The 27198-nt window shown below is 40.0% G+C and overlaps 2 protein-coding genes across 3 annotated transcripts; one reads left to right on the top strand and one right to left on the bottom strand.

Moving 5' to 3' along the window:
• Positions 1 to 231: 231 nt before the first annotated feature.
• hadhb (hydroxyacyl-CoA dehydrogenase trifunctional multienzyme complex subunit beta) lies at positions 232 to 11030 on the bottom strand. Its single transcript, XM_028605569.1, has 16 exons — positions 10942 to 11030; positions 8784 to 8856; positions 8285 to 8326; positions 7939 to 8035; positions 7745 to 7789; positions 6563 to 6662; positions 6327 to 6414; positions 5786 to 5973; positions 5498 to 5678; positions 4116 to 4237; positions 3657 to 3736; positions 3512 to 3559; positions 3181 to 3268; positions 2814 to 2888; positions 2314 to 2478; positions 232 to 650 (listed from the first exon to the last, which is right to left on the bottom strand). The coding sequence occupies exons 2-16, from the start codon at positions 8848 to 8850 to the stop codon at positions 615 to 617; spliced, it is 1422 nt and encodes a 473-aa protein (XP_028461370.1). The 5' UTR covers positions 8851 to 8856; positions 10942 to 11030; the 3' UTR covers positions 232 to 614.
• A 253-nt stretch (positions 11031 to 11283) lies between these two features.
• hadhaa (hydroxyacyl-CoA dehydrogenase trifunctional multienzyme complex subunit alpha a) lies at positions 11284 to 25616 on the top strand. Of its 2 annotated transcripts, XM_028605567.1 has the most exons (22): positions 11284 to 11410; positions 14185 to 14226; positions 14912 to 14990; positions 15433 to 15503; positions 15748 to 15881; positions 16097 to 16235; positions 16332 to 16451; positions 17062 to 17164; positions 17280 to 17402; positions 18531 to 18649; positions 18747 to 18803; positions 19124 to 19233; positions 19336 to 19470; positions 19608 to 19779; positions 20266 to 20352; positions 20569 to 20709; positions 20844 to 20912; positions 21323 to 21436; positions 22766 to 22847; positions 23341 to 23455; positions 23535 to 23680; positions 24999 to 25616. In XM_028605567.1, the coding sequence occupies exons 2-22, from the start codon at positions 14188 to 14190 to the stop codon at positions 25139 to 25141; spliced, it is 2298 nt and encodes a 765-aa protein (XP_028461368.1). In that variant the 5' UTR covers positions 11284 to 11410; positions 14185 to 14187; the 3' UTR covers positions 25142 to 25616. The 2 variants fall into 2 exon arrangements, with proteins under 2 accessions (XP_028461368.1, XP_028461367.1); XM_028605566.1 differs by lacking the exon at positions 14912 to 14990.
• The last annotated feature ends 1582 nt before the right edge of the window (positions 25617 to 27198 follow it).

Here is a 27198-nt window from a genome sequence, read left to right as displayed (position 1 = left end):
TTCTCCTTGATATACTGTGGCTCATTTGAACAGGATGTTCGTTTGGACAAAAGTCTCCGCAAAACAGATAAACCTAAATGTCTTCAAACGCAACAGTCCAAAACCCAAACGTATTCAGTTTACTCTCATATGAGACTAGAAGAAAAACATAAATATTCACATTTCAGAAACCGTAACCAGTGAATTTCTGCAAAAGGTCTATTTTAAGGGCGAGAAAGAATAGCAAACCAATTAATGAGTGGCAGTGTGGTCATCATCACACCCTTTAATTCCAACAGTTCGTAAGAAAAAAATATTACAGCGTATATAAACATTAGGATCACTGTAGCTCCTCTGAGTGCTTAAATTAAGCTATGTTACATTCGACTCAGTCACAATGCCGACAAGATGCACCTCAAAGTCTATAAACCTTTCTTTACAAAGTTACGCTATAATTTAACAGCTTTGAGGCAAAGCTGAATTTACACAAGATTCCTAAGACTCACTCGCATACTGCATCTGACTCCTCTCTCAGCAAGGCAAAGATGGTGCTAGTATGTACAGTCTGTTGTCTGGTGTGTGTAGCCGTTATGATGAACCGGAAGATCGAGGCTACGGAAGGCGTTTTAAGTAATTTACTGGGGGTAGGCCTCAATCACCATGGCATGACCCTGGAACACACAACACAGGTTTGTCAGGAAAAAAACAAACAAATAGAAAGTTAGAGATGGTCTAAACAAGAAAGAAAATGGAAGCGATGTTAGACTCTCTTTTTGAAAAAACATCTGAGTTGCCCAGAATTTTACAAAAAATGTATACTGAGGTCTACATTTCTCAAAAATGTTACTTAACGCTGTAAATTGTGAAATTTGAATTATACTAAAAGAGAAAAACCAGGGTTTCACCATGTCACATTTAAGACTTTTTAAGACCATTATGAATGAAATTTAAGACTTTTATCACAACATCAACTGAGCCCAAAATTCAGTTTTTTTTCAAACCACGTATCACTAAACTTGCACTTCCCCAAAGCTGAAGAATAAATTCCGTTTTACGTCTATGATACAATCCGAAAGAGACTCGCGCCAATAAGTCAAAAGCTGACTGGCTGCAATATAAGTTGCATGTTGGTCTCATTTGTAGTCGTAATACAGCAAAATTATATTTGGATTAGCGAAAGAAAGAACTACAACACCACGGAATAATAAAAAAAAAAAGTATGAGCATTAGAGGCAGAGTATCACAGGAAATTAAGACCTGTTTAAAATAATATAAGACCTAGAACACAATACTTGAGCGAATTTAAAGGTGCACTAGGAGTTTCTGCATGACGTCACTTCTGTTAACGTTCCAAGTAAATACCAAACAAAACAGAGCAAGCTCGCCCCTCCCCCCATGTTTCCGTAATGGTCGTGAATAACTGACTAAGGGCCGATTATCGGCCGTGGGACAGTCCGGCGAGGTCAGTGACTCAAATCTGTTCGGTGTGTCCCGTGTTGTCGTCTGTCTGGGGGGCTGTCGGCGTTCATTTTGGCCGACCTGACATGTTCGGTCGGCGGCAGGGCAGTCGGGACTCACCCGGAAATGACGAGCGGGATGAGGTGACTTTGTTGAGCTGAGATGAAGACAGATTCAGCAACTGCATGGCCTATTTCTCGCTTAAAATGTTTTCAGAAACATGTTTCAGTGAACTATTTTAGTACAATATGAGATCGTATTCTGAACGGCCGCCATGACAGTCTGGCTTTGAATTTCCGGAGAAAACAAACCCATGTGACGCGTTCGTCCAATCAGCTGCCGGTTTTCATTTCTTGGGCAACAATACAGATTAGCACCGCCTGCTGTTATAGAGATGTATTACGTCTCGTCTCCTCTCGTCTTTTTGGTCTGTTCTGTGGCACTTTTTTGGACCTGGGGGACGCGACTGATCATATTGACGGGTTTTCTGTCAACGGTCGGCCGTCGGCTAAATGTCACTAACCCCCACCCCCTCTCCAAACCATTTTGTCGGTGATTGGCTGGAGTGGTTTGTTGTATTTTGGTGCACAGCCTGTGCCCCTAGTGTTTGTTTGACATCTACGACCCCTGTGTTTTTTCACAGTGTATTCAGGGGGCAGGCAGCTAGCGGATCAAGGAGAGATGCCTAAGATTTGAGATAAAAATTAAATCGCGCTGAAACCATGCAGGAACTCATAGTGCACCTTTAAGACTTCTTAAGGCCTAACATTATTTTGAAATTTTAGACTTTTTAAGAACCCGCAGAAACCCTGAAGACAGTTAGTCGTGGCTTGTGTGACTCTGCTGTCTCATGCACACGTGTCAGCCAGTAATTACCTGTCCTCCAGCAGCACAAGCCGCCACCAGTCCGTACTGTCCTCCCTCCTTCTGCAGCCGGTGTGCCACTGTGGTTACCAGCCGGCAGCCTGTGGCACCAAACGGATGACCCAAAGACAGAGAGCCTCCCCACAGGTTGAACTTCTCCATGGGAGGAGCTCCCACCTACACACACACACGCACGCACGCACACACACGCACACACACACACACACACACACACACACACACACACACACACACACACACACACACACACACACACACACACACACACACACACACACACACACACACACACACACACACACACACACACACACACACACACACACACACACACACACACACACACACAGAGATAATCATACTTGTACTAAAGTACTTATTAGTGTAAAATCTAAATATGACATATGACACCAATACCACATATACATATAAATCAGCTTGGCCTTAATTTACTGTTAATCTGTTGCAGTATGACCAGTGGCTATCTTTACCTTTGATTTCCTGCCCAGGTACGTCTGACCGAACCAATCTGAGTCCAAAGCCTTCATATTTGCCATTATCTGGCCCTGGAAAACACACACAAATACAGTACATCCACAGTTACCATAGATACCAGACAGAAAACATATTGATTTTGACTGATTCAAAAGTGCAGGACATGAAGTAGACCAGTCAAATCTTACTCCACAACAGGAATAACACAGGCCATGACTGGGTTTAAGGCAGACACAGAAATTGAAAGATACAAGTTTAATCATGCATATCTGTAACTTAAAATATCTTGGAGATTGACAGGGCATATTCACCCACCACTACACAAGCTCACACAGTGTCTCGTAAGTAAGTGCGATAACTTACTGCGAATGCCTCGTGGAACTCAAAGACATCAATATCACTCATGCTCAAGCCAGCCCGTTCCAGGACCTTTGGTGTACCGTACGTCGGCCTGGAAAAGTTAAACAGGGCGCAGTGTCAAACAGAAATCAAACTGTTGGTCTTCAAAAGAGCAATTAAATTCACCTCAGAATAAAATGAGTCTCTACCTTCCAACACAAATGTACTGTACAGTAGGTTAAAACACACACTAGGTTAGCTTTAACAGTTCCATCCCAAATCGTATAACAAATATTAGCTTATATAATATTCGCTTTTCTTTCTTTTTTTAGCTAGACTACATTTGTGAACTCACCCCAAAAGCAGCTGATCTTTGGGGTCCTGGGACACGTAGACAAAGTCTCTGCCAGAATGCAAATATAATATGATCAGAACATCTGAAAGAGCATTATATTGGGGAAAACTGAGGCTGCTCTACCAAAAAGAGAGGGTGCAGATACCTGAGGTAGGCTTTAGGCTTGTAACCCATAGCCAAAGCTTTCTCTTCAGACATGATAAGGGCAGCAGACGCACCGTCAGTCTGAGGACACACACAAACAAGCAGTGTTTTTAATGCCAGGGCAGTTCATGAATGGTTCCACTTGGGAGCGAAAAAAGTTGAAAAAGAATCTGGGGAGACAGTTTGAGCAGGGCTATACAAATTTGTTTCATCAAATCGACCAAAAATGTTACCAGAAATTCTTAAGATAATAATAATTAAAAAAACAACAACACACAAAGCCAAAGTTGCTTAACAGTGTTTTGCTTCAGGTACTTTGTAGCTTTGCAGATTGGTGTGTGTGCGTGTAGCTTTGCCCGTTTGTTTTACACACACAGAGTCAAATAAAGAATGAATGCGTTTTTGAACCAGAGGAATTAAGAACACCGAGTGCTGCAGGGCCTGGTGTGTGTGGGTTTACCAGGAAGGAGGAGTTTGCGGCGGTGACCGTGCCGTGAGGTTTAATGAAGGCGGGCTTTAGTTTGCCCATTTGCTCCATGGTGGATGGGCGGATGCCGTTGTCCTTGGAAACAATATCACGACCTGGTGACAACAAGCACAGACAAATGACATCTACTAGTTACAACAATATAACCACCAACGTTTAAAGTACACAACCATCCACAGAATTCCTGAAAACTAACACAACGTATTCAACCATCCCTAGTCTGGATCAATTGAACAAACCCAGAGCTAGCAAGCTACTCGCTGAAAACGGCAGGTTTTGAAGAAAATTTGGATTGTGCAACAAGGCAGGCGTGCTTGGTTCTTTCGTGGAATGATTGTTAAGATTTCCAAAGACTATGTTTACTGCATTTCCTCTCTAACGTTTTGGGACCGATTGGCGGGTATTGTAGTACACATGGCGAAAAGAGCAAATTACGTTTAACCATGTATCCAGCTAATTTAAATGGCTCACGTTACTGTAATGTGTGAACAGTTAACTTCATTTAACATTTTATGTGGCGTTTTTTTTTTTTTTTTTTTTTTGGCTGTTTGCAAATGTTCCACCAAAACAAGTTCTTTCCCGAGACCATTTTGCAGAGCCACCGCTGCTGCGTCCGGAGATTAGCACCGCCCAAGAGGATTGTGATTGGTTTAAAGGTCCAGTGTGTAACGTGTTTAGTTGTTCGTTATCAAAATCTGTGTTGCCCGTTCACAGACTTGTCCTTTTTCATGAATATTTACCACCACCATCAATTCCAAGTCTTCCTTTTGGCTTGAAATTTTATTTGTATGAACTGGGGTAGACGCTCCATATTCATGCTCCATCTTGCAATATGTTAGCCAGTAAGGGACATACAGGACATACTGCTCTGCCTTTCGCGTTTTCGCTGTCACATGATAAACTCACAGGTGCTGCTAATGCTGCTAATGGGTATCATAGCTTCCCGGCCCCGGCTAGTTTGAAGAAAGAAACATGCAGGACCACACGTATTCAAAATCTAAATTTCAGGAACAGGAGTCCCCTTCTTCACCCAGAAAAAGAAAAAGGATATTGAAAAGAGCAAGAGACCAGCTTTTTGAAGCGTGAAGGCTACCGTAGCTGTAATACGTACTTTGAACTGGGTGGTGCGAGAGACTTGATTGCGATATATGATCTCAACGCCAGATGGGAGAAATTCCTACACATTGGACCTTTAAAGAAACGCAAACAACCCAGAGCGTATTTTTCTCCTATCCCAGAATGTATGTGTGGTGGAGCCAGAACTTACTTCACAGCGCTGTGGAGATCCTAACCCCCTAACATCCCTAACCCATGAATGTGTGATGTCATGTATCTTTAGTTTAAAGAAAGTTTACCTGGCACTTTAAAGGAGATGACATCCTGCAGCAGACCGGCGTCCTGGGCCTGTTTGGCCAGTGTGTGTGATCGCACAGCGAACTCATCCTGCTCCATCCTGGAGACCCCAAATGCAGCAGCCAGACGATCAGCACTGTGGCCCATCGTTTCAGCTGTGGAGAACTCAGCCACAGCAGGAAGCTACAAACGCACACAAAGACGCAAGAAATTTGATTTCTGATGCTACAAATCACATGTATCAAACTGAAAGTGGTGTAACTCTTAAGAGATTTTAAGTGAATATATACCTCAGGGGAGAGATGTGCCAGCCGGATACTGCCAATCAGACTGAGCCTCTGGCCAATGGTCTTCGCCTTGTTGAGAGACAGCATGGTCTTTCTCATCTTACGGCTGTGACGGATAGGAACATCGGACATGAACTCCACCCCTCCTGCCACAACAGAGTCACACTGGCCTGCAGCAATCAGACCAACAGCTGGAGAGAAGGACGGAGGAAAGAGAGCCAAACAAAGGTTAAACAAAGAGGAGGACAACCAAAAACATCTTAATCTTAATGTATGAGGACACATCTGACCTCGGCCTCCTGCTCTGACCTCCTTTATTATTTCCCCTTCATTGTCATAAGACATCTGTGTAGTTTTTCCTTATTTTCCTCATCTATAACATGCCCAGATGTTGTGGTGTGTTATGTCTTCAGCTCAGCTTGAGTGCTTGTTTGTTTAGCTTTTTTTGTTGTGGTCAAGATTGAAATGCATTTTTATTACTTCCAAATGATTCTCACAGCAGCAGCTGTGAGAATTGGTGTAGAGATTACTTTCCCTGACATACCTGAGGTCATTGCCTGGTTGGAGGAGATGCAGGCCATGGTGACGGTGTGAGCTGGGATCTTGTCAGAGAAGCCTGCACCCAATGCTGCCTGAAATCACAGTGAAAAATGAAGGAGATGCACAACAAAACAGCAGCTCAAAAATGCTCCTTTGGTTAATATAATGCCTTAGCATGAAGTGGTAATGCTTAGGACCAAGGCTTAAAGAAAGTACATGTACGTGTGTGTGAGAAAATACCTCTCTTGCTACATTGCTGGTTTTGACCTCCTGAATGACTGTTCCATAGATGATGTAGTCTACAGCGTCTTTGGGTAAGCCCGTCCTGTGTAGCAGACCCCTAGGGAAACCCAAATGGACAATTTTAAAATCACAGTAGCACTACAAAAATGTTTTTAACAAAACACTCCACCCCCCTCTCACAGCTCTGTCAGATTGTTGCTCCAATGTTCCTCTCTCTCTCTCTCTCCCCCCCCTCTTGTCTGAACTGACGGGTTTCAGCCGTTTTCAAATGTTTTAACGCCTAGATATTACATCTGAAGGTCACCCGTACTTCACAGAACCGTAGTTATACATGTAACGCTTGTGTTAACGTCTAAAAATCTAAACAGCTCTATTATTGGGTCTATAACGTACCCTGGGTCATAGATAGAGTCTAGACATTCTTCAATAACTGGATTTTTTTCTGGTGAAAAGGAAAATAACTTCTGTTTTAATGAACACTATGGGCCCAGGATCAATTGATAAGTGTAATAATATATTCAATTCAATTTTATTTATAGTATAAAATCATAACAAGAGTTATCTCAAGACACTTTACAGATAGAGTAGGTCTAGACCACACTCTATAATTTACAAAGACCCAACAATTCCAGTAATTCCCCCAAGGAGAGGCATTTAATGCAACAGTGGTGAAGAAAAACTCCCTTTTTAGGAAGAAACCTCGGACAGACCCAGGCTATTGGTAGGCGGTGTCTGACAGTGCCGGTTGGGGGTGTGATGAACAGAGGCAATAATAGTCACAATAAAGATAATGGAACTATGATTAGAAATAGTAGTTGTAGTAGTTCATGGCGTAGCAGGGCACTGCAGGGCGTTACACGGTGCAGCAGGGCTCTCCAGGACGTAGCAGGACCACGGCAACAGATGCAACCATGATTTCGGTGCCGCCCTAATATATGACTGTACATGTAATTTACTAACATAAAAATGTACTTAGTGTTAAGTTACTGGTTACGGCGCTGCTTGGTGGCCACTATTGAAATAAAAAAAAGTGGTATCAATGGCCAGTTTATTGGACTGCACGCTACGTCAGCAGACTGTAATTCGATTTATGGTGTCAATTAAAACTCTGATGGTGGATTTGTTAGTGTTATGACACCATTGACACACAAAAAAACGTAACCTATGAAAATCACTTACTGCAGAGCTGCTCTGGCCAAGTCATGGGGCATTAGGTCAGCATATCTGTAAACACAAACCAGAAAGGTACCTTCAAGATAAGACACTCGCTCTGTAAATGCCATTTGACAACAGGCTTTCCCTCTTCCTAAAGTTATGCTGGTCAGAGGATCCAGCCAGTGAACTTAACCATAAGAAAAGAGCCAGAGACGTACGTGGTTCCAGACAGTAGGAAAGGGGTTCGAACTCCTTCCACCAGAACTATGTTCTTCACACCAGGCCGTGCCAGTGTCTTTTTGCTCTTTGTCTGAACTGGAAGAAAATGAAGACAGTAACAGGCAGTCAGACTCTGATAGTTGTGAGCTGACCTGAGGATTGAGTACTATCTTAATATCACATTTTCAACCATTTAGATTTCACCTAGACAGGGTAGTTTTGCATAGGCTCTGTCCAGGATAAAAGAGGCTCACGATGTTCAGCTCACATTTTAAACAGTGGGATCTCCACAAGACTATAATCTGGATTGGTGTGTAAGTGATATCACTTAGAGTAACGACTTACCCTGAGCCTGAAGCTGAGCTGTCGTACTGAGAGAGCGTGCCCCTGAGACAGACATTCAGAGAAAAACATTCCTTAACATCCTCAATTATATCTTTTAAAAAGGGGGCTGTACTCGATATTCAGCAGCACATTAATAAAGCAGCAAACAAATATATATGTGTAAGATATAATGGCTGAGCAGAGAATCAAGTCTATATTATACAAAATTTTAGATGACAGTGTTGAGCAGTCTGAATTTAAAGACCAGACGTCTGTATTTTAGATTTTAGCCAATGATCCCCAATCAACCAACTGATTACCAGTTAGTGTAATTTGACAAATAGAAAGGCTAAATAAACAAACATGACAGTGGCCCTTAGATCACTGTATGTATTCCTAATGACACATCAAACAATCTATTAGCTGTTGATGCGGTATTTCTGACTCTCTATATAGTGTTCCTTTCACATATATTTGAATATGTTTATCTGTGAAACAATTAATATTAAAGAAAACGTACCCAACCACACCGCCCGGGAAGGGCGGACAGAGCCGCTCCGCATTGTGTTCAGCAGCATCGAAGCCATTATGTTCTACAGAGAAAGAAACTGTAAGTGTTAGTACAAAGTTATAACCAGGGTTGTGATGAAAAAGTTCATGGCCCTACATAACACTCATAACATTTCTCAAGCAGAAAAATGAAGACTTCCATTTAAACTGGACTGCAAACTGCCAGCTAATTCAATAAACATAGTGTTTCAAACACATTTATATCAATGGGGTAAGGCTAAATAACAGAAACACCCCTCTGTATAATGCAGTACAATTCAGCACCTCAAACTACATCCTCCAAAATAACTATAACATTGAATTAAGCTCTCTCTTCAACAAAAGCTGCAAAGTGTAAACTGCACGAAGAGAGTTCTTATTTATAAGAAAGCATTGCACCCTGTCCATTGCACACTATATATAGCCTACACCAAAGTTTTCAACATCTTTGCTCATACTGCACTAAGCCTTACAGCCTTCTTTTCTTAATGTTAATCATTTATATTTGTACATATATGTTTATGTTAACGTGTTTCTTTATTTCTATATTTGTGCATATAAAATAGAATAAAAAGAAAAAAGAAATATTCAATAACATAATAAAATGCACAGGTGGGAACAACCTGAGGGCTTGTAAAGGGAACCCACCTAACATTGGAATTAAAGACAGTTCTACATGCCACAAATTTGCAAATTAACTTAATTATTTTTAAAATATTTAAGGAAAGAAAGAAAAATATTTAAAGAAAAGAATAAAAATCCCAATACTACAAAAAACAAGCAAGAAAAAAGAGAAAGAAATTACAGTAACATAGTATTTACACAGTGTTTTGCCTAAACACTGTGTCATAACTACATTTACATAGTGCTGTACTCTTATAAACAGAATAATGTATTATTTATTTCCTTTTCATATGTTTATCTATGCACCATCCATCTAGTCAAATTCCTTGTAAGTGTTACTTAATTGGCAATAACATCATACTACAAAGCCTCTCGGGTTGGCTTAATACTCTAGATCTACCTCTGTAGGCAAAAGGTCAACTGTGACATGAATGTCTGAATCACATTAACTAGACATAACAATAAAGGCTTTGATTGTTTATACAATTAGCTAATTTGACGTATGATTACCCCCAAATATTCACACTCCATATAATACGGTGGAAATGCAACGTTACTTTGCTGTAGAAAGACATAACTTACCCAGGAATGTAACTAAGTACATTTTTCTCAAGTACTGTACTGTATTGATATACTTTTTTTGTCCTGCTTTTTACTGCTACTCCACTACATTTCAAAGAGAAATATAGTTTTTTACTGCACTACAATTATGAGACACTTTGTTAATAATAATTACATAAGTCTACATACAGTTTGATATTCTTGTTTGATATAATGCAGTACCATTCTACCAATCTACCCACTAGTATTAAGTATCTGAAAATAATAATGCTTCTGTATTATTAATACTTCTGTAACATTTTGACTTCAGGACTTTTAGTTGTAATGGAGATATTTTTAGACTGTGGTATTTCTACTTTAAGTAAAAGATCGGAGTAACGTTACTTCCTCCAACGCTGACCTCAACGTTACCCCCACCAACTATAAAACTAAAGACCTTTAGGCTCTAATCTGCTACGCATAATATATAAATAGCTACATAGACGCCACAAGATGTCTTATGTATGTTTTATTATGTAGGACAGTATGACGGTCACCCTGCCCAACCCCCTACCCTGCCTTTGACCCTTCACCTAGATTCCTATACTAGAGAATGACAGAGACAGAAATGCAGGATCACGGGACTTAAACAGGGTCATAACGGTCTACGGATCGATACAAAATTTGGTTCTTTAAAGTAACGTTTACAACAATCAAAAACACATGATTGAAACATTGTAAACAGTAAAACAGCGTTGGACGCAAGATGCAAGCTAACGTCAGTTAAGCTAAGTAGCTACTAGTTAGCTGAAGTGTCCATTCAATTGTGATCTATTGCCATACATATATCATGATACGATCTATTCCGCTATGCTTCGGGTGAAGAAACGCATTTGAAGAGTTCATATCATGTATTGTCTCTGTCTAGTTCTATTATCAATAGTTATGGTTCGGATGTAGCTTACCTATAATTGAGTTCTGTCTTTGCCGAGACCTCTTCCCTGCTGCTCAAACACACCAGCGCCACAGTGGACTACGTTTTCAAGGACCCACCAGTGTGTTAGCGGACTAAAATATGCCTGAACGAGACATGGACAACAAAAGAATGGTTACATATCTGCTTTCGTTTAATCATAAATTACAATACCGACATCATATAATGTATTGCTTTACTAAAAAAGACAAGATAAGTTAAAAAAAGATAACGTTTTTAGTACAAGAACATTTTATGCGACGGCAATATCTCAGCGTGCTTTGAGGTCCTTAACCTGTTATCGACTTTATCGACACTTTTGCGCCCCCAACGGTCAGAATATTTAATGTGCGCACGGTGTGCTCAACACCTTTTTGAAGAGTTTCAGGTGGAGATGGCAGTTCTTCGTGCAGCTGGAGTTTTTTCCAAATTTGCAACTAGCAAATGTCCTCCATTGTCAGGTATGTGATACAAAATGAATAATTTAATATCTGTTTTATAGTCGACAAATGTAATGGTGAATTGCACACTTTTTGTTAGTTAATGGCATATGCTACATTCTTGTTTTCACAGATTTGTTGAACTTGTAATAGGCGACTTAGCAGCTGGCCTCAAGCTTAATATTTAAAAATAATTTGTGAAATTGTACTGAGAGTGGACAAGAGAATGGTTCTTTTGCACGCTTAGGGGAGATACAAAAAAAAACTAGTTAGTAATTGTGCCAAATTATTGTTAAAACTTATTACTTGTAATCTACGTCATTCAAATGTTAACAGAGACAGAGTATACAAATTTAGCATATACGTGGAGGAAGACGTGTTCAGATCTATTCCTTAGGTTTAAGGAGCGTTATGTAGGCTATTATAGTGTAGTCCTCTAGAGCAGTGGTTCCCAACCTGGGGTCCGGGCACCCCCAGGGGGGGCGGCAAAGATCACAGGGGGGGCGCGAGTCTTTATCTGGTTTAAGGTTGAGGTAAAAAATAAATATTTGCACGTTAAACAAATTATGATAATACACTAAAATATATTATGTATACAAAAGTCTGTATGAAAACTATATATTTTGTTGTATCCTCGTCTTTCCTGCCGCCTCGGCATCACTATTTTATGAATGAAACATGGCGGAGAAACGTAACAGTGCTGATAACTGCTCTGTATCAAAAAAGAAAGTAAGGCTCTATCTCGAGAGTTACCTCAACTTCGGTTTTTGGGGGGGCTCAGCTTTTCTCAGACATGAGTAGGGGGGGCGCCAAGGAAAAAAGGTTGGGAACCTCTGCTCTAGAGGACTACACTATAATAGCCTACATAACGCTACATAAAGTCTACATAAAGCTGTTTACTTTAAGTAAAAGTCCTGCATTCACTATCGTACTTACAAAAGTATTAGCATCAAAACATACTTAAAAGTACCAAAAGTAAAATTAATCATCATTCAGAATGGCCCATTTTATGTTTATTATATTATTAGAATAATTATTAAAATGATTGATGCAGATGCACTAATGTGTACACCACTTTAATTTTGCAGCTGTTAAAGGTCGATCTTATTTGAATTACTTCATATATTGTTGGATAATTTAACCTATGATAATTTATCATAATCTAAATCTGAAAGACCTATATCTAACCACAAGAAATCTCACAGGCAAATTCAGACACGCACAGGCACACATTAAAAACTCACAGGGTGTACTCCTCACAACCAAGGAAGACCAGGTGAAGAGATGGACTGAACACTTCAGAGACCTGCTCAACAGGCAGCCTCCTCTATTGTCAGCAGATATCCCAATAGCCCAAAACCCATTGGAGATTAACTGCAACCCCCCCACCAAGACGGAAATCAGAAAAGCCATTAAGGCCTTGAAAGGAGGGAAAGCAGAGGGACCAGACGGGATTCCAGCGGAAGCTCTTAAGGCCGACACTGAAACCTCCACCAACATGCTCCACCACCTCATGAAAACCATCTGGGAGGAAGAAAATGTCCCATCCGACTGGAGAGATGGCCACATCGTGAAAATCCCCAAGAAAGGAGACCTCCGGCAGTGCAAAAACTACAGAGGAATAATGCTCCTTTCAACACCTGGGAAGGTGCTCAAACATATCCTGCTCGAGAGGCTCCAGAAGGGGGTCGATGAGAAACTGAGGGAAAACCAGGCTGGCTTCAGGAACAACAGATCCTGTGGAGACCAAATTGCCACCCTCAGGATTATTATTGAACAGTCCATCGAATGGAACTCGCCTGTCTATGTGAATTTCATAGATTTCGAAAAAGCCTTTGACAGTGTGGATAGGGAAAGGCTGTGGAAACTGATGGCTCATTATGGGATCCCAGCAAAGATCATCAACATCATTAGAAGCATCTACCATGGGACGAGATGTCAAGTCCTCCATGAAGGATGTATATCGGAGGCATTTGAGGTCCTGACTGGTGTGCGGCAAGGGTGCCTGCTCTCACCCTTTCTTTTCCTCCTTTGCATAGACTGGGTGATTAAAGAAACAATCAACAATAGACGAACCGGCATACAGTGGAGCTTGACCGAGCAGTTCGAAGATCTCGATTTCGCAGATGATCTGGCACTACTGTCTCACACACATCAACAGATGCAGGAAAAATCTGGAAAACTGGAGGAAACAGCCGCTCTGCTCGGTCTCAAAATAAACTCTCAAAACTAAAATATTGCGTATCAACAGCAAGAACAATACACCCATAACCATGGATCAAAATGAACTAGAGGATGTAAACAGCTTCACATACCTTGGTAGCATCATTTCAAGGGAAGGTGGCACCGAAGACGATGTCCAAGCCAGGATCGGAAAAGCAAGGACAACATTCAACATGCTAAACAATATCTGGAAGGCAAAAAACTTGTCACTCAAGACCAAACTGCAAATCTTCAACTCAAACATAAAAACCACTCTACTCTATTGCTCAGAAACCTGGAGAATTATCACCACCATACTCAATAAGCTGCAGACCTTCACCAACCGTTGCCTCAGACGCTTCCTAGGAATATACTGGCCTAACACCATCTCCTATGGGAATCTAAAGGCCTAAAGTAAAGTAAAGTAATGAATCGGTTGATTGAAAAAAATAATTCAGATCGTATCAATATTATAAATGATTGTGTGTTGCAGCTCTATATAAAAGGCTCAGTGTGGTACTCACTCTTTCTTCTTCCTTATTGGAGAGCATTCTGGGCTCTCAGTCCTCACTGCCTCTCTCGCTGTTTCTTAGGTCATGCCAGCCGAAGCCTCTCATTGTCTTCATCATTGGCAGGTAAATAGAAACTTGATGCCAATTGGTCCATCTAATTTACACACACTTATGGTATCACACTGATGATTTGCCAATATATTATGCCGTTTTACTTAAAGTTAGAAATTATTGAGTTTGTGTGGGCTTCCATATGTGAAAGGTTTTAAGGAGGTTAATTATACTGCCCTGCCCAGCCTGTAGCCATTTTCCCCCTTCTGTAAAATCTTTAGTCAAATGTTAGCTGAGGTAAGTCTTTGTTAGCATTGTAACTGACATATGGGTGCCCTGTGGAGTTTTTTTTCTAACAAACAAGTCTTGTTTACATGCGGTATTGACTCATCAAAACACACAAGTGTGTATCCTTGAGGTCTAACAGACAGATTGAATGCATTTTCTTTATGAAACATTTTGCAAAGCTGTTGTTAAAACCTGTGGTGTTAACATCCTTACAACTAACCATCAACCTGTTTATTTGTATGACCCTTGCTTATTTACTGTTTACCTTTTTAGCATTGTGTATATCTGGAAGTTGCATTTTACTGTTAACTAGTTGTATTTATGATACTTTAACGGTAACACTATTTTGACATTTCTGACATTGTGTTCATTTGGTTTTTGCACCTTACTGATAATCTTTATTGTTTATGATTTGTTTTATTTATACCACAATTTTCTCGGGATAAATAACGTCTTATGTTATCCACAGTTACTAGCGTGCAGTCTTCTTCTCCACTACCTGTGTTGGCACAATGCTGGGTATATTGGCACATTATCGCCACCTGTAGGTCAGTGGAATAGTTAAAAAAAACTGCTCCATAGAATTCTATAGGTTACATATTTTTTATATTCTAGATATCGGACTAAAGCCTGTCCAGTGTAATGTTTGCTTCAAACAATAAACTGATATTGATATCTTCATCATCGTGGGTTACATCTGTCAGAGGGTGTGTCGTCTGCCTTTGCGGACCAGCCAATAGTGGTTTTGCTGTTCAGTATCTGTGTAGATGTCTGGCCACATTCAGATTTAGGCTGTAAAACATTCACACGATAGTTTATTGGGCCCTGCCAGTTCCAACTCTTCCCTACATGCCCAGGTGTCCTGAGCAAGGGCACTGTTCAAGTGTATTTATGCTATTATTCTCAAGGGATCATGTTAAACTAGCAGAAATTAGCATAGTGCGTTACTGGTAACCCTCTGTCTGGCTCTCATCTGTTCTCTCCATCAAGCTCGAACACACGTCAGCTACGAGCTCAAGGATGATGTGGCAGTTATACGACTCAATGATCCAACAGCCAAGGTGTGTGTGTGTGTGTGTGTGTGTGTGTGTGTGTGTGTGTGTGTGTGTGTGTGTGTGTGTGTGTGTGTGTGTGTGTGTGTGTGTGTGTGTGTGTGTGTGTGTGTGTGTGTGTGTGTGTGTGTGTGTGTGCATACATGTCAGAGAGTAGTCGTGACTACCTGTCTCTGTCTCTCACTCTGACAGATGTGACATGATGACTAATCAGAGCGTGTGCATTCATGTGTATGTGTTTGTGTATATGCAGGTGAACACCCTGACATGGCAGTTGCAGTCTGAACTGATGGCGGTGATGGAGGAGATCTGGGCCAACAGTGCTGTGAAAAGTGTCGTCCTTATCTCCCGCAAGCCTGGCAACTTCCTCGCCGGGGCAGATATCAAGTAGGCTCATTAGCGCTTGAACAACCATTTCCAGTACTTGTATGTGTGGTCACTCCTCCACTTGTGTGTGGTTTGAACCAGAGGGAAGACACATTTTAAATTAGTTTTTAACTTTCGTAATTGCAAGCAAACTGACTTTATACAAAATTCAATAATAAATTCAGTTAAATACGTGTAACGGAATAATTTAACATACCTTATTTCTTTACTCGTAGAATAATCCAATCTGCCAATAGCAGTGAGGAGGCCGCGGGGTTCTCTCACAAAGTTCAGAAGAACCTTGAGAAGTTCGAGAAGTCACCCATCCCTATTGTCGCTGCCATCCACGGCTTCTGCCTGGGTGGAGGCCTTGAGGTACTGTGCAACTGTGCAACAGATTAGGTGTGAAAAATGCTGCTTATGTGGACTAAAATTTGACCACAAAATCTCAATTCTGTCTCTTCTCTGTAGTTGGCGATAGCTTGCCAGTACCGAATCGCCACAAAAAGCAAAAACACGTTCCTGGGGACACCAGAGGTGAAGCTGGGACTGCTGCCTGGATTAGGCGGCACTCAGAGACTGCCTAAATTGGTAAACATAAACACACTCATATTAATCAGTATTAATCATCGTTATTCAGTTAAAGCTTTAGTGCGTACCTTTTTCGATATTAATAAACGTCTGTTACATTCAAGCCATTGAAAAATGTGTTGCTACAAAGCTAATTAAGACTATCAGCTCCACAAGCGACTTTCGCTCGCAGAAACTCAAGTGAAGATAATTACCTCTTTTGAAGAGTTCATCATGTTTTTTTTCATCCTCCGTGTCCTCCTTGGTTACAAGCAACTGCATGAAGGAGGGGTAGGGGTGGTGCGTGATCACGGAAGGCTTGTATCATGTGGATGCAACCCAGTTTAGTTGTCATTACTTCAAATATCCATGGGGGAGAGAGAAAATACGCACTAAAGCTTTAATGTCTTGAAAATACTGCCTCAGTATTGTGCTAGTGGCTACTGACGTGGGGTATATTAAGGTCAAGAGCTTCTTTTATCTGCAACCCTGTGTGTGTGTGTGTGTGTGTGTGTGTGTGTGTGTGTGTGTGTGTGTGTGTGTGTGTGTGTGTGTGTGTGTGTGTGTGTGTGTGTGTGTGTGTGTGTGTGTGTGTGTGTGTGTGTGTGTGTGTGTGTGTGTGTGTGTGTAGGTGGGTCTCCCCGAAGCGTTGGATATGATGCTGACAGGCAGGAACATCAGCGCAGACAGAGCTAAGAAGATGGGTCTAGTGCACCTGCTTGTGGACCCTCTGGGTATGTTCTGCATGTGGCATTTCTTCATTGCTGTACTACACTGCTGTGATCTTCTGTGATGTGCTCCTCCAGGCGAGGGTGGGAGGGGATTCAACTCTGTGTTTGTTTCCTCCAGGTCCTGGCACGAAGCCTGCAGAGGAGAGGACTATTGAATACCTCGAGGAAGTTGCAGTGGGCGTGGCCAAGGGAATCTCCAACAAGCAGGTTCCCCTTACAAAGGAGAAGAGCCTCATGCAGAGTGAGTGAATCCTGGTTCACACTAGTTGCCCTAATCTCACTAGATCTCTTTGCTCACTTCTAGTTGTGCAAAGACTTTCAATGATTTAGGGTACATACAGTCAGCAAATCATGTTTTGAGGCGTTATCTCACGACTGTTTTCAATTACATATTTGATATCCAGAGAGCAGATATGCAGGAAACACAAAAGCAATATTGGAGAGCATGAATTCATATGCAATCATTAATAACAGAAACAGCCTGAGACCCAGTGGGGGAAAAGTAAGTAAATCTACTCAAGTACTGTACTTTAGTTAATATTGAGGTATTTCTACTTAATTTGAGTATTTTCTATTCTGTGCTTGTATCCACTACGATTCAGAGGAAATATTGTACTTTTTACTGCACTACAAGTATGTAATAACTTACTTTTGCTGATGAGATTATGAACACAACATATGATTAACAAATAAATAATTATGTATTATTATAGGTTGAAATAAGATAAGGCTTTGTTGACCATTGGTGGGAATTCAGAAGCTACCTAGCAGTATGCAAAGTAATTAAAATAAGCCCCACCTTTACCAGCTGCAACATCAAAGTGGTGTACACATTAATGCATCAATAATCATAATCCAATAATAGAATATATACTTTTCTGAATGTCCATAAATCCACTTAGAAATCATAGAAAAAAGACGCTCTTTAAAACTCCAGAGCTTGCCCGTGAGAATCATCACATCTTCACGTTTTAAGTAATCCAGTGACAGTTGCAAACAGGAACTGCTAACACCTAATTCAGCATAAGTTTAATGGTGCCACTTTGCCAAGATGTAAAGGCTTAAAAAACTAAGCAAACAGGGTATAGCCCACAGCATAACTCATTGAATAACAACTATTCTAGTACATTCCCCAAAGCACCACCTGTAAAAGACAGAGCATGTGAGCATGGGCCCACACTGTCAGACCTTGTAACCCCTGCTCTACTGCAATTTCTTGTTACTCGTTTACCAATCCACTCGCTGATACTATGTCTGTGATGAGCTCTAACTGGAAAATCGGCCATGCAGATATCCCTGTCAGGCTGTAAATGCACCATAAATATTTAAATGGTCCACGTGTGTAAATTGTCATGGTGTGTCTGTGCAGAGCTGCAGGACACAGTGATAGGCCTGGGTCAGGTGAGGAAGATGATCTATAAGACCGCAAGTGAGAAGGTCCAGAAACAGACTAAAGGTCTCTACCCTGCTCCTATCAAAATCATTGAGGTGAGGAATTCATGAATTGGAAGTAGCAAAAGATACATGCATTTCCACTTGATTCTGCTCATATGTGTGTCATTTTGTCTTTTGTTTGAATGTGTAGTCTGTCAAGACTGGACTGGAGCACGGCACAGAGGCAGGTTATCTGGCTGAAAGTAAGGTGAGTTTGTGAAAAATGAACTATTCTTTTTTTTCTTTCTCAGCTGTATAAAAACCTTTTGCCATTTATTTTAGCCAAAACACTGACTAGGATGTTTCTACAATTTAACAATTCAGCCGTGAGGTCTCAATAATAATAGTGCGTTCCATTGACTTCGGAACTCGGAGCCGGGAATGAGGTCAGGGGGCGTGTTTCCGACTTTGACCTTGGAAAATCTGAGTTCTGAGTACAAATGGAACACACTATAAGTCACCATGGTCTCGGCTCTCGTACCACATTGACTAAATTCTAAATAAAGTCTATTTTTGCCTCTTACACAGAACTTTGGGAAGCTGGCAATGACTTCAGAGGCCAATGCTCTGATTGGCCTTTACCATGGTCAAGTGACTTGTAAGAAAAACCACTTTGGGACCCCGGAGAAGGACGTGAAGTAAGAGCTGCAGACAGGAGTGAAATATTGTTAATAACACCCCAAACATTTGCACTATCAATGTCAGCAGTAAGACTGTACAATGTGTGTTTTGTGTGTCAGGAGGCTGGCAATCCTGGGTGCAGGGTTGATGGGTGCTGGTATAGCCCAGGTATCAGTACATAAAGGCCTGACCGCCATCCTAAAGGACACCACAGAGGAGAGCATCAGCAGGGGACATGAGCAGGTCTACAAAAGGTAAGATGCACATGCAAATTAGTATTTCGCTATTCCTCCAAAAATGCTTAAAGCAAGTGGCTGTCATAACAACTCTGAAGAATGGAATGGGATCATCGTTGAGGTGTTATTTTCAAAAATGTTCTCTTTGTTTTCAGTCTTAACACTAAGGTGAAGAAGAGAGCCTTGACATCATTTGAGCGTGACGTCACAATGTCCAATCTCTCAGTCCAGCTTGACTACTCTGGTTTCCAGTCTGCTGACATAGTGATAGAGGCCGTGTCCGAGGACATCAATATAAAACACAAAGTCCTCAAGGAGGTGGAGGCGGTGAGTACAGTCCCCTGGAAGTCTCTGGAATTTCACTTTAAATAGAGTTTCAGTTTGAGAGTTTGGACAGACCATCTTAAACTGTTCCAGAAATACCTTTTTTACACATGAAAGGTAGTAGCTCTCTGAGAATAAAAATATCTATACTATATGTATATCCAGTAGTTTTGTCCAGTAAAATGGTCTGTATTAAAAAGTGTTTTGATTGGCTCTTTAATCACAATCAGTTACCCACAGTCACTATTGATATTGAATCGTTTTCTGGATTCTTTGGAACAACATCAGGTACACGTTTTGGCTGCAGAACTAAAGACTCACTCTCTGAAAGCTCCACTTTATCTCCCCTTTAATGAGGTTTAAATAAAAAAAAAACATCAGGCCCAAATCATATAGTACCGTCCTCCACCTTTGCAGAATTACCTGGCATTCTTGTCCTGGTAATTAAATGTATGGTGCATAGAATTTTCTATTTTTCTCCCTTCACAGGTAATCTCTCCCCACTGCATTTTTGCCTCCAACACCTCCACTCTGCCCATCAAGGACATCGCAGCTACCAGCAAACGCCCTGAAAAGGTCAGACATACTTAACCCTTAACACTTTTTTTTTCATCAGTACTGAAAATGTTACATTTCCATTATTGAGCATAGTGTCAATATGCCTAGTTTTCCCTTAGCTTATTTTGTTGTGCTTTGTGGCTGTTAACAACGCTGTTAGGAGCAACAGGAGCCACACTGTAAAAAAAAGACATTTTTGAGACAATGTCTGTTTATTGTTTTGTGCATGTGCAGGTGATTGGCATGCACTATTTCTCCCCGGTGGACAAGATGCCGTTGCTGGAGATCATCACCACAGATGAGACCTCTAAAGACACCTTGGCCTCTGCTGTCAGCGTGGGCCTCAAACAGGGCAAGGTTATCATTGTTGTCAGGGTGAGAGCAACTCTGAAAGAGTGCTTTAAGCAACGTTTTTGCTACTTTGTTACTTACTATCGTATTAATCTTTTGGCGTGTTTGTCTGCATCTTGTCTCATTCTCTTTCGGCCTGCCGACCCCCTGAACCACAGGATAGTCCAGGGTTTTACGCCAATCGCTGCATCTTTCAGACAATGGCAGAGGCTATAATACTTTTGCAGGTAAGCAAAAGAATTTCCTCAGAAAAAAAGTGATGGACTACAGATATAACGCAGCACTGGAAAAACATTTAAGTTATTTTTTTTATTCTTCTAAATAAATGTTCAGAATGCAGTAAAGTTAGTGGGATTCTTGTGAAGCTACATTAGCCAGGGATGGATGTGTCAAACTATCTGCGTTGAGATGGCTAACTACAGCAGTGGGGTGATTTTAAATGCAGGGATTATTATCATTATGCAACATCCTGTAAATGAGTCCTATCTAAGGCAAATACAGAACTCATTCACAAAAGAGAGATTACAGGTCTTGCTCTTCTCGGCCCCTTTCCAACTAAAACACACCATCAGTGGATTCGATTCTCCGCGTACCAGACAGATAACAGCCTCAAAATTACATATGTTTTGTTTCATAGGAAGGTGCTGAGCCAAAGAAACTGGACTCCCTGATGACGAGCTTTGGTTATCCCATCGGCCCTGTATCGTTGTCTGACGAAGTTGGTTTGGATATAGCAGCACACGTAGCAGAGGTAATGTTGTCTGGCTCTTGGCTACTGCCAATTGAATTAACATGGTCTGCCTTTGAAAGCAACTGTATTATCTCTTAGAGCTGCACGATATGAGGAAAATATGAAATATGAGATAACGTATTTGAAGATAAGATAAGATAGACTTCATTGATCCCACACTGGGAATCAATGTGTTCATCGTGATAACGATATTACTTGCGATAGATAAACAGATGTTAAAGAGTACTCAGTTCTGCCTTTCTGCTGGTTTCAGTATTCTGCTAAAATACAAAAAGTTGCTTGTTGAATTTAAAACAAATGAAAGGAAATCATTTCCAACATTCTTTTGTTGAACAAATTAAACTAAAAATTAAGAGCAATTTTTGTCTTTCGCGATGTTTATTGCGCCAGTTCATATTGAGAGAGAGAGAGAGAGAGAGATAGAGAGAGAGAGAGAGAATATAATTTTTATATACAGTACAGGCCAAAAGTTTGGACATACCTTCTCATTCAATGCATTTCCTTTTTATTTTCATGACTATTTACATTGTAGATTCTCACTGAAGGCAACAAAACTATGAATGAACACATATGGAATTATGTACTTAACAAAAAAGTGTGAAATAACTGAAAACATGTCTTAAATTTTAGATTCTTCAAAGTAGCCACCCTTTGCTTTTTTGATAGCGCCGCAAACCCTTGGTGTTCTCTCAATGAGCTTCATGAGGTAGTCACCTGAAATGGTTTTCACTTCACAGGTGTGCTTTGTCTGGGTTAATTAGTGGAATGTTTTTCCTTATTAATAAAAAAGCAAAGGGTGACTACTTTGAAGAATCTAAAATATAAGACATGTTTTCAGTTATTTCACACTTTTTTGTTAAGTACATAATTCCATATGTGTTCATTCATAGTTGTGATGCCTTCAGTGAGAATCTACAATGTAAATAGTCATGAAAATAAAAATGAAAAATGCATTGAATGAGAAGGTGTGTCCAAACTTTTGGCCTGTACTGTATATATATATATATATATTATTGTTTCAACGTACCCTTTGAGGGACATGCACAGAATTTGTTAAGTATCTGCATTTATATCATAATTATCCTGTTTACTTGTATTATTATATCAAATGTATTTACTCCTTGTTGTTGTTTATTTGTATGTTTGTTCTTTGCTTTGGCAACACAGATGTATTTTTTGTCATGCCAATAAAGCAACATGAAATTGAAATTGAAATTGAAATTGAGAGAGAGAGAGAGAGATTGTGCAGCCCTAATCTCTTGAATTTTTTTTTCCTGAATTACCAATATAATACATTCCACTAATGTCGATGTGTGTGCTTGCATGTAGAATCTGACCAAGGCCTTTGGTGTTGAAGGAGGACATTCTGCCCACACAATTCTTAGTGATCTTTCAGAGAGAGGCTTCAAAGGTAAAACTTTGATGAGAAATGATGCATTAACATAGTCATTACATTAATTCATACCACTAATGTGTAATTTAAATATTCAGCCCATGTGAAGATGCAGTGCTGTCATACTGCATATTGCACTTTACATTAGGTTTTCTGGAGAAATAGTTCATTTTCTTTTCAGATTTTTACTGAAACAGGCAGAATGTGTTTTTGGTCACTTATCTACAAACTCTTTAAACCATCCTCCTAGTATCAGTTGCTTTCCCTGTCCCTTTCACCACATTAAAATTACAAATATTTGCAATTTTATGTAAAGCATTGTCTGTTTTTGTCCATCAGAAAATATCGAGCCCATACTGAGAAACAATATTTAGGCAGTGACTCCAAGAAAGCCTAGTTTTAACCCACTGTTACATTGTTTTGTTAGTGATCTAACTAACCTAGCTAACCGAACCCTCGTGCATCACCTAGCGCTCAGTGAGTCTAATATGTGCTTTATTACTAATTGTAGGTCGCAAATCTGGAAAAGGCATATACCTCTATGAAGGTGGAACAAAAGACAGGAGTGTGAATCCTGAAGCTGAAGAAATCTTGAAGAAATACAACATGGCAGCTCCTCCTGCAGTGTAAGTCAACATCCTCTGGTCTGATCTACTCATCACTCTGATCTTCCTCTCTTGACATGATCATGTGTGTTTGTTGCAGTTCTTCAGACTCTGACCGCCAGTACCGGCTGGTGTCTCGCTTTGTAAATGAGGCAGTTCTGTGTCTCCAGGAGGGAATACTGAGAAACCCAGTAGAGGGAGACATTGGAGCCGTGTTCGGTTGCGGCTTCCCTCCCTTCCATGGTGGTAGGTCTCATACTTAACACACATCCTGAACCAGACTCATACACTACAGTTCAAAAGTTTGGAATCACCTGTTATGTTAATAGTGTGTTACTTCTATCCTTCAATAATGCCTATTTTAACAGATTAAAAAAAGCATAATTACATAATAACACCAAATGTATTATTTACATTAGAAATAGTTTTGGAAGAAGAAGAATTAAATGATTTTAAACTTCCATTTAGTCAATGTCCCCACAGTGTTGCGTGACGGGGGAATGCTGTTGTAACCATCTTTCCCTCCCAAATTACCTTTCGATTTTGACTTTGTTTTCCAGTCCAGAAAAACATAAATTATCCTTGATCATTATTGAACCACAACGGTGCAGTTGGGCTCTAAATAGTTTGGGAAGCTGTTCTCTACATTCTTTTTTTTTTTTTTTTTTTTTTTAAGACAATTCTTTTGGGCATTTTAGGCCTTTATTTGTATAGGACAGCTTAGACTTGAAAGGGGAGAGGGGGGGGGAATGACCTGCAGAAAAGGGCTGCAGTCAAACCCACGGCCGCTGCATTGAGGAGTACACCTCTATATATGGGCGCCTGCTCTACCAGGTGAGCTAACCAGGCGCCATTGGCTCTCTACATTCTACTCAGTGGTAGATTAAAGAGGTTTGAACTGTGATTATAAATATGTTCAGCTGATATTCCAATAGTGCTGACCCTAGACCTTTTCTTTTAATTGTGAGCTTTAATAAAGCAACATGCCTGTTAATTCCAGCTCGTAAAAGGCTGCATTATTGTGCTCTTAGTCTCGCTTTGCCAGACCCTCCTCCGAAGCGAGCTAGAGGAGAGTCTGGCTACTCCACACAGCATTCGGGGATGGGAGGAAAACCTGATCTGGTTTATTGGCATTTCTTTAAACCAATCACAATCGTCTTGGGCGGTGCTCAGCACGCTGCAAAAAAGGCTCGGAAGGAACTTGTTTTGGTGGAACGTGTACGTTTAAAAGTTGTTTAAGTCGTGCGAGAGAAAACTCAGATTGGACAGATAGTCTAGCTAGCTGTCTGGATTTACCCTGCTGAGATCTGAGGAGCAGTTAACCATAGTCCTCAGAAATCCACCGGAGTTTAGAACGGCAACACAAAGGAAGCCCAAGGCAACGAATATTCGGCCGAAGTGAGTGAAATCATAACCTTTTGTAGGTTATCAATGATCAATTTAATCAAAATGGAATCCATAACTCTTGTAAAATTGCTGCCCTGAAGTACACAGCTTTCTCTGTATTGTCAGTACTGATCCTACTTTTCTTCTTTTTTTTTCTTTTAATGCCACGTGCATTCAGGTCCGTTCAGGTTTGTAGACTCGATGGGCGCAGAGCGTCTTGTGAGCATCATGAGACGTTTTGAGGATGTTTACGGAAGCCGGTTCACACCCTGCCACCTTCTACTGGACCACGCCAAAGACCCCAGCAAGAAGTTTCACTAATGGTCCAATTTTCAAACTTGTAAAACTATATCTGTTTTTATTTTGTTTTATTACAAATGTTTGGCAAACTGGATGTGACTTGACTGGATAAGACAAAGTGTACTGAAGGTATGCACTATAGTTTTGTTTCTTTTTCTTATTTATTATTTATTTAATTCCTCTTGTACTGATAGTTCTTTATGTTGATGGCTCTCAATGAGTCAAATTCAGAAACTGCGTGGAGTCACAGTTTGATACTGTTAGGTGGACTTTTGGATTGTTAAACTATTTATCTGATTTCAGTTGTGTAAAGAGTTCCTTGCACTACACTACACTACCCACAAGCTTTAGCAAGTTCCCACCAATCAAACAGGTCACTTGTAGCGCCAATGGCGGAAAGTACATTTACCCAATTATTGAACAATTTTGAGGTACTTGTACTTTACCTGAGTATTTTAGTTTTATGCTACTTTATTCTTCACCACATTCCAGAGGAAATATTTTACTTTTTTCTTCACTACAGTTATCTGACAGCTATAGTTACTGGTTACTTTACAGATTACGATTGATCATAATAAGCTTATAAAATACAATTTATTGTAAAAAAAAAAAAAAAAAAACTAAAACAAAGGCGGTGTATGTCAAGGTTCAGATGTCTTTAAGTTGTCAGCAGTTCCATCAGAGAAACAGTTCCCATTTAACTTTCCACATGGTTTCAATCATATAACTTTTTGAGGCCCCAAAAAGTAAAACGATCATATATTTCACAGATTATTTTTTTTTTACATATAGATGTGTTAATTTCTCATGTGACCATTTGGAGGTTGTTTACTATTGGACTAAATTACCAACATTACCTGTTTTATAGTTAAGTTCTCTATATACAGTCTACGATATAAAGTAGTCAAGACGGCATTACACATTTATGGATCAGTATTAATACTGTTATTTATGATAACATTTGTAATAATCAGTCACAGTTACATTGTTATACTGAATGAGTACTTAAGTCCATGTTACTGATAGTACTCCTGTACTTCTACTTAAATAAGAGATTGAGGGCAGGAATTTTACTTGTACTGAATTATGTTTATATTGTTTTTGTTTTGGTACTTTTACATATTTAAAGGATTTGGGTGCCTCTTCCACCACTGCTTACCACTGAAGCCTCACCTTTTCACCATTTGGATTATTGCTATCTAAACCATGGCATAGCAATCAATTTGATCACTGTTACTGTAAAAAAAAAAGAAGGGGGAAACGGATCAATGATATAATTTATCATGCTGATTGAGACACAAATTGTATTCCCTCGTTTTTCCTATCTGTTTTAAAATGTGTCATAAGCTTTCTCATTCATCTTTTTTTCAACAGTTGTAGTGATATGTTTGAGCTGTGCTTGAATGTGGTTGTATTTGTACCTGGAATAAGATGTATGTATTAATACTTATATACTTAAGATGTATATTATATATTTGTACTAGTTGATTAACCGTGGGCCGGGCTGTCTTTTGTAGTTTGTCCTTCATGTATGTATGTTGTGGCTGCATCTGCTCATCTGCAATAAACCTCACAACCTCCTGTCTGCGTGTTGTAACGACTCCAGCTCCACACATCCCCCAGGGGGCAAAAAGACAACCTGGTTTTCAGAGGTCATTTTGTTTCTACAGTATTTATTTTCAGTGTTGGGCAAGTTAAAATGTAATACATTATAGATTACTAGTTACTGTCATTTGAGAGTAATTAGTTATATTACAATATTACTGTCTCTGAATTGTAATGCGTTACACTACTTTTGCATTACTTTTGAGTTACTTTCACCAAAATAAAAGAAGTTTGACTTGGCAGCTAGCATGTGAATTTCAACACTGGATCAATAAAGTCTCATCTTTATCCACTTTAATACATCACAGATTATTCATAATATTTTGTATAATTAATATGAATATGCAAAGTAACTAAAGCTATAAAAAATAGATAAGTAAAACGTACAATAGGCAAGTAGGAGAAAATGAAAATACTGAATTAAAAGTACCATACAGTTGTATTGAAGTACGGCATTGTTGTAAAATGTTTGT

This window comes from Perca flavescens, chromosome 18 (assembly GCF_004354835.1).
Source record: "Perca flavescens isolate YP-PL-M2 chromosome 18, PFLA_1.0, whole genome shotgun sequence".
NCBI lineage: Eukaryota > Metazoa > Chordata > Actinopteri > Perciformes > Percidae > Perca > Perca flavescens.
Note: the sequence above shows the minus strand (reverse complement) of the source record. Positions and strands in the feature narration are given on the sequence as shown.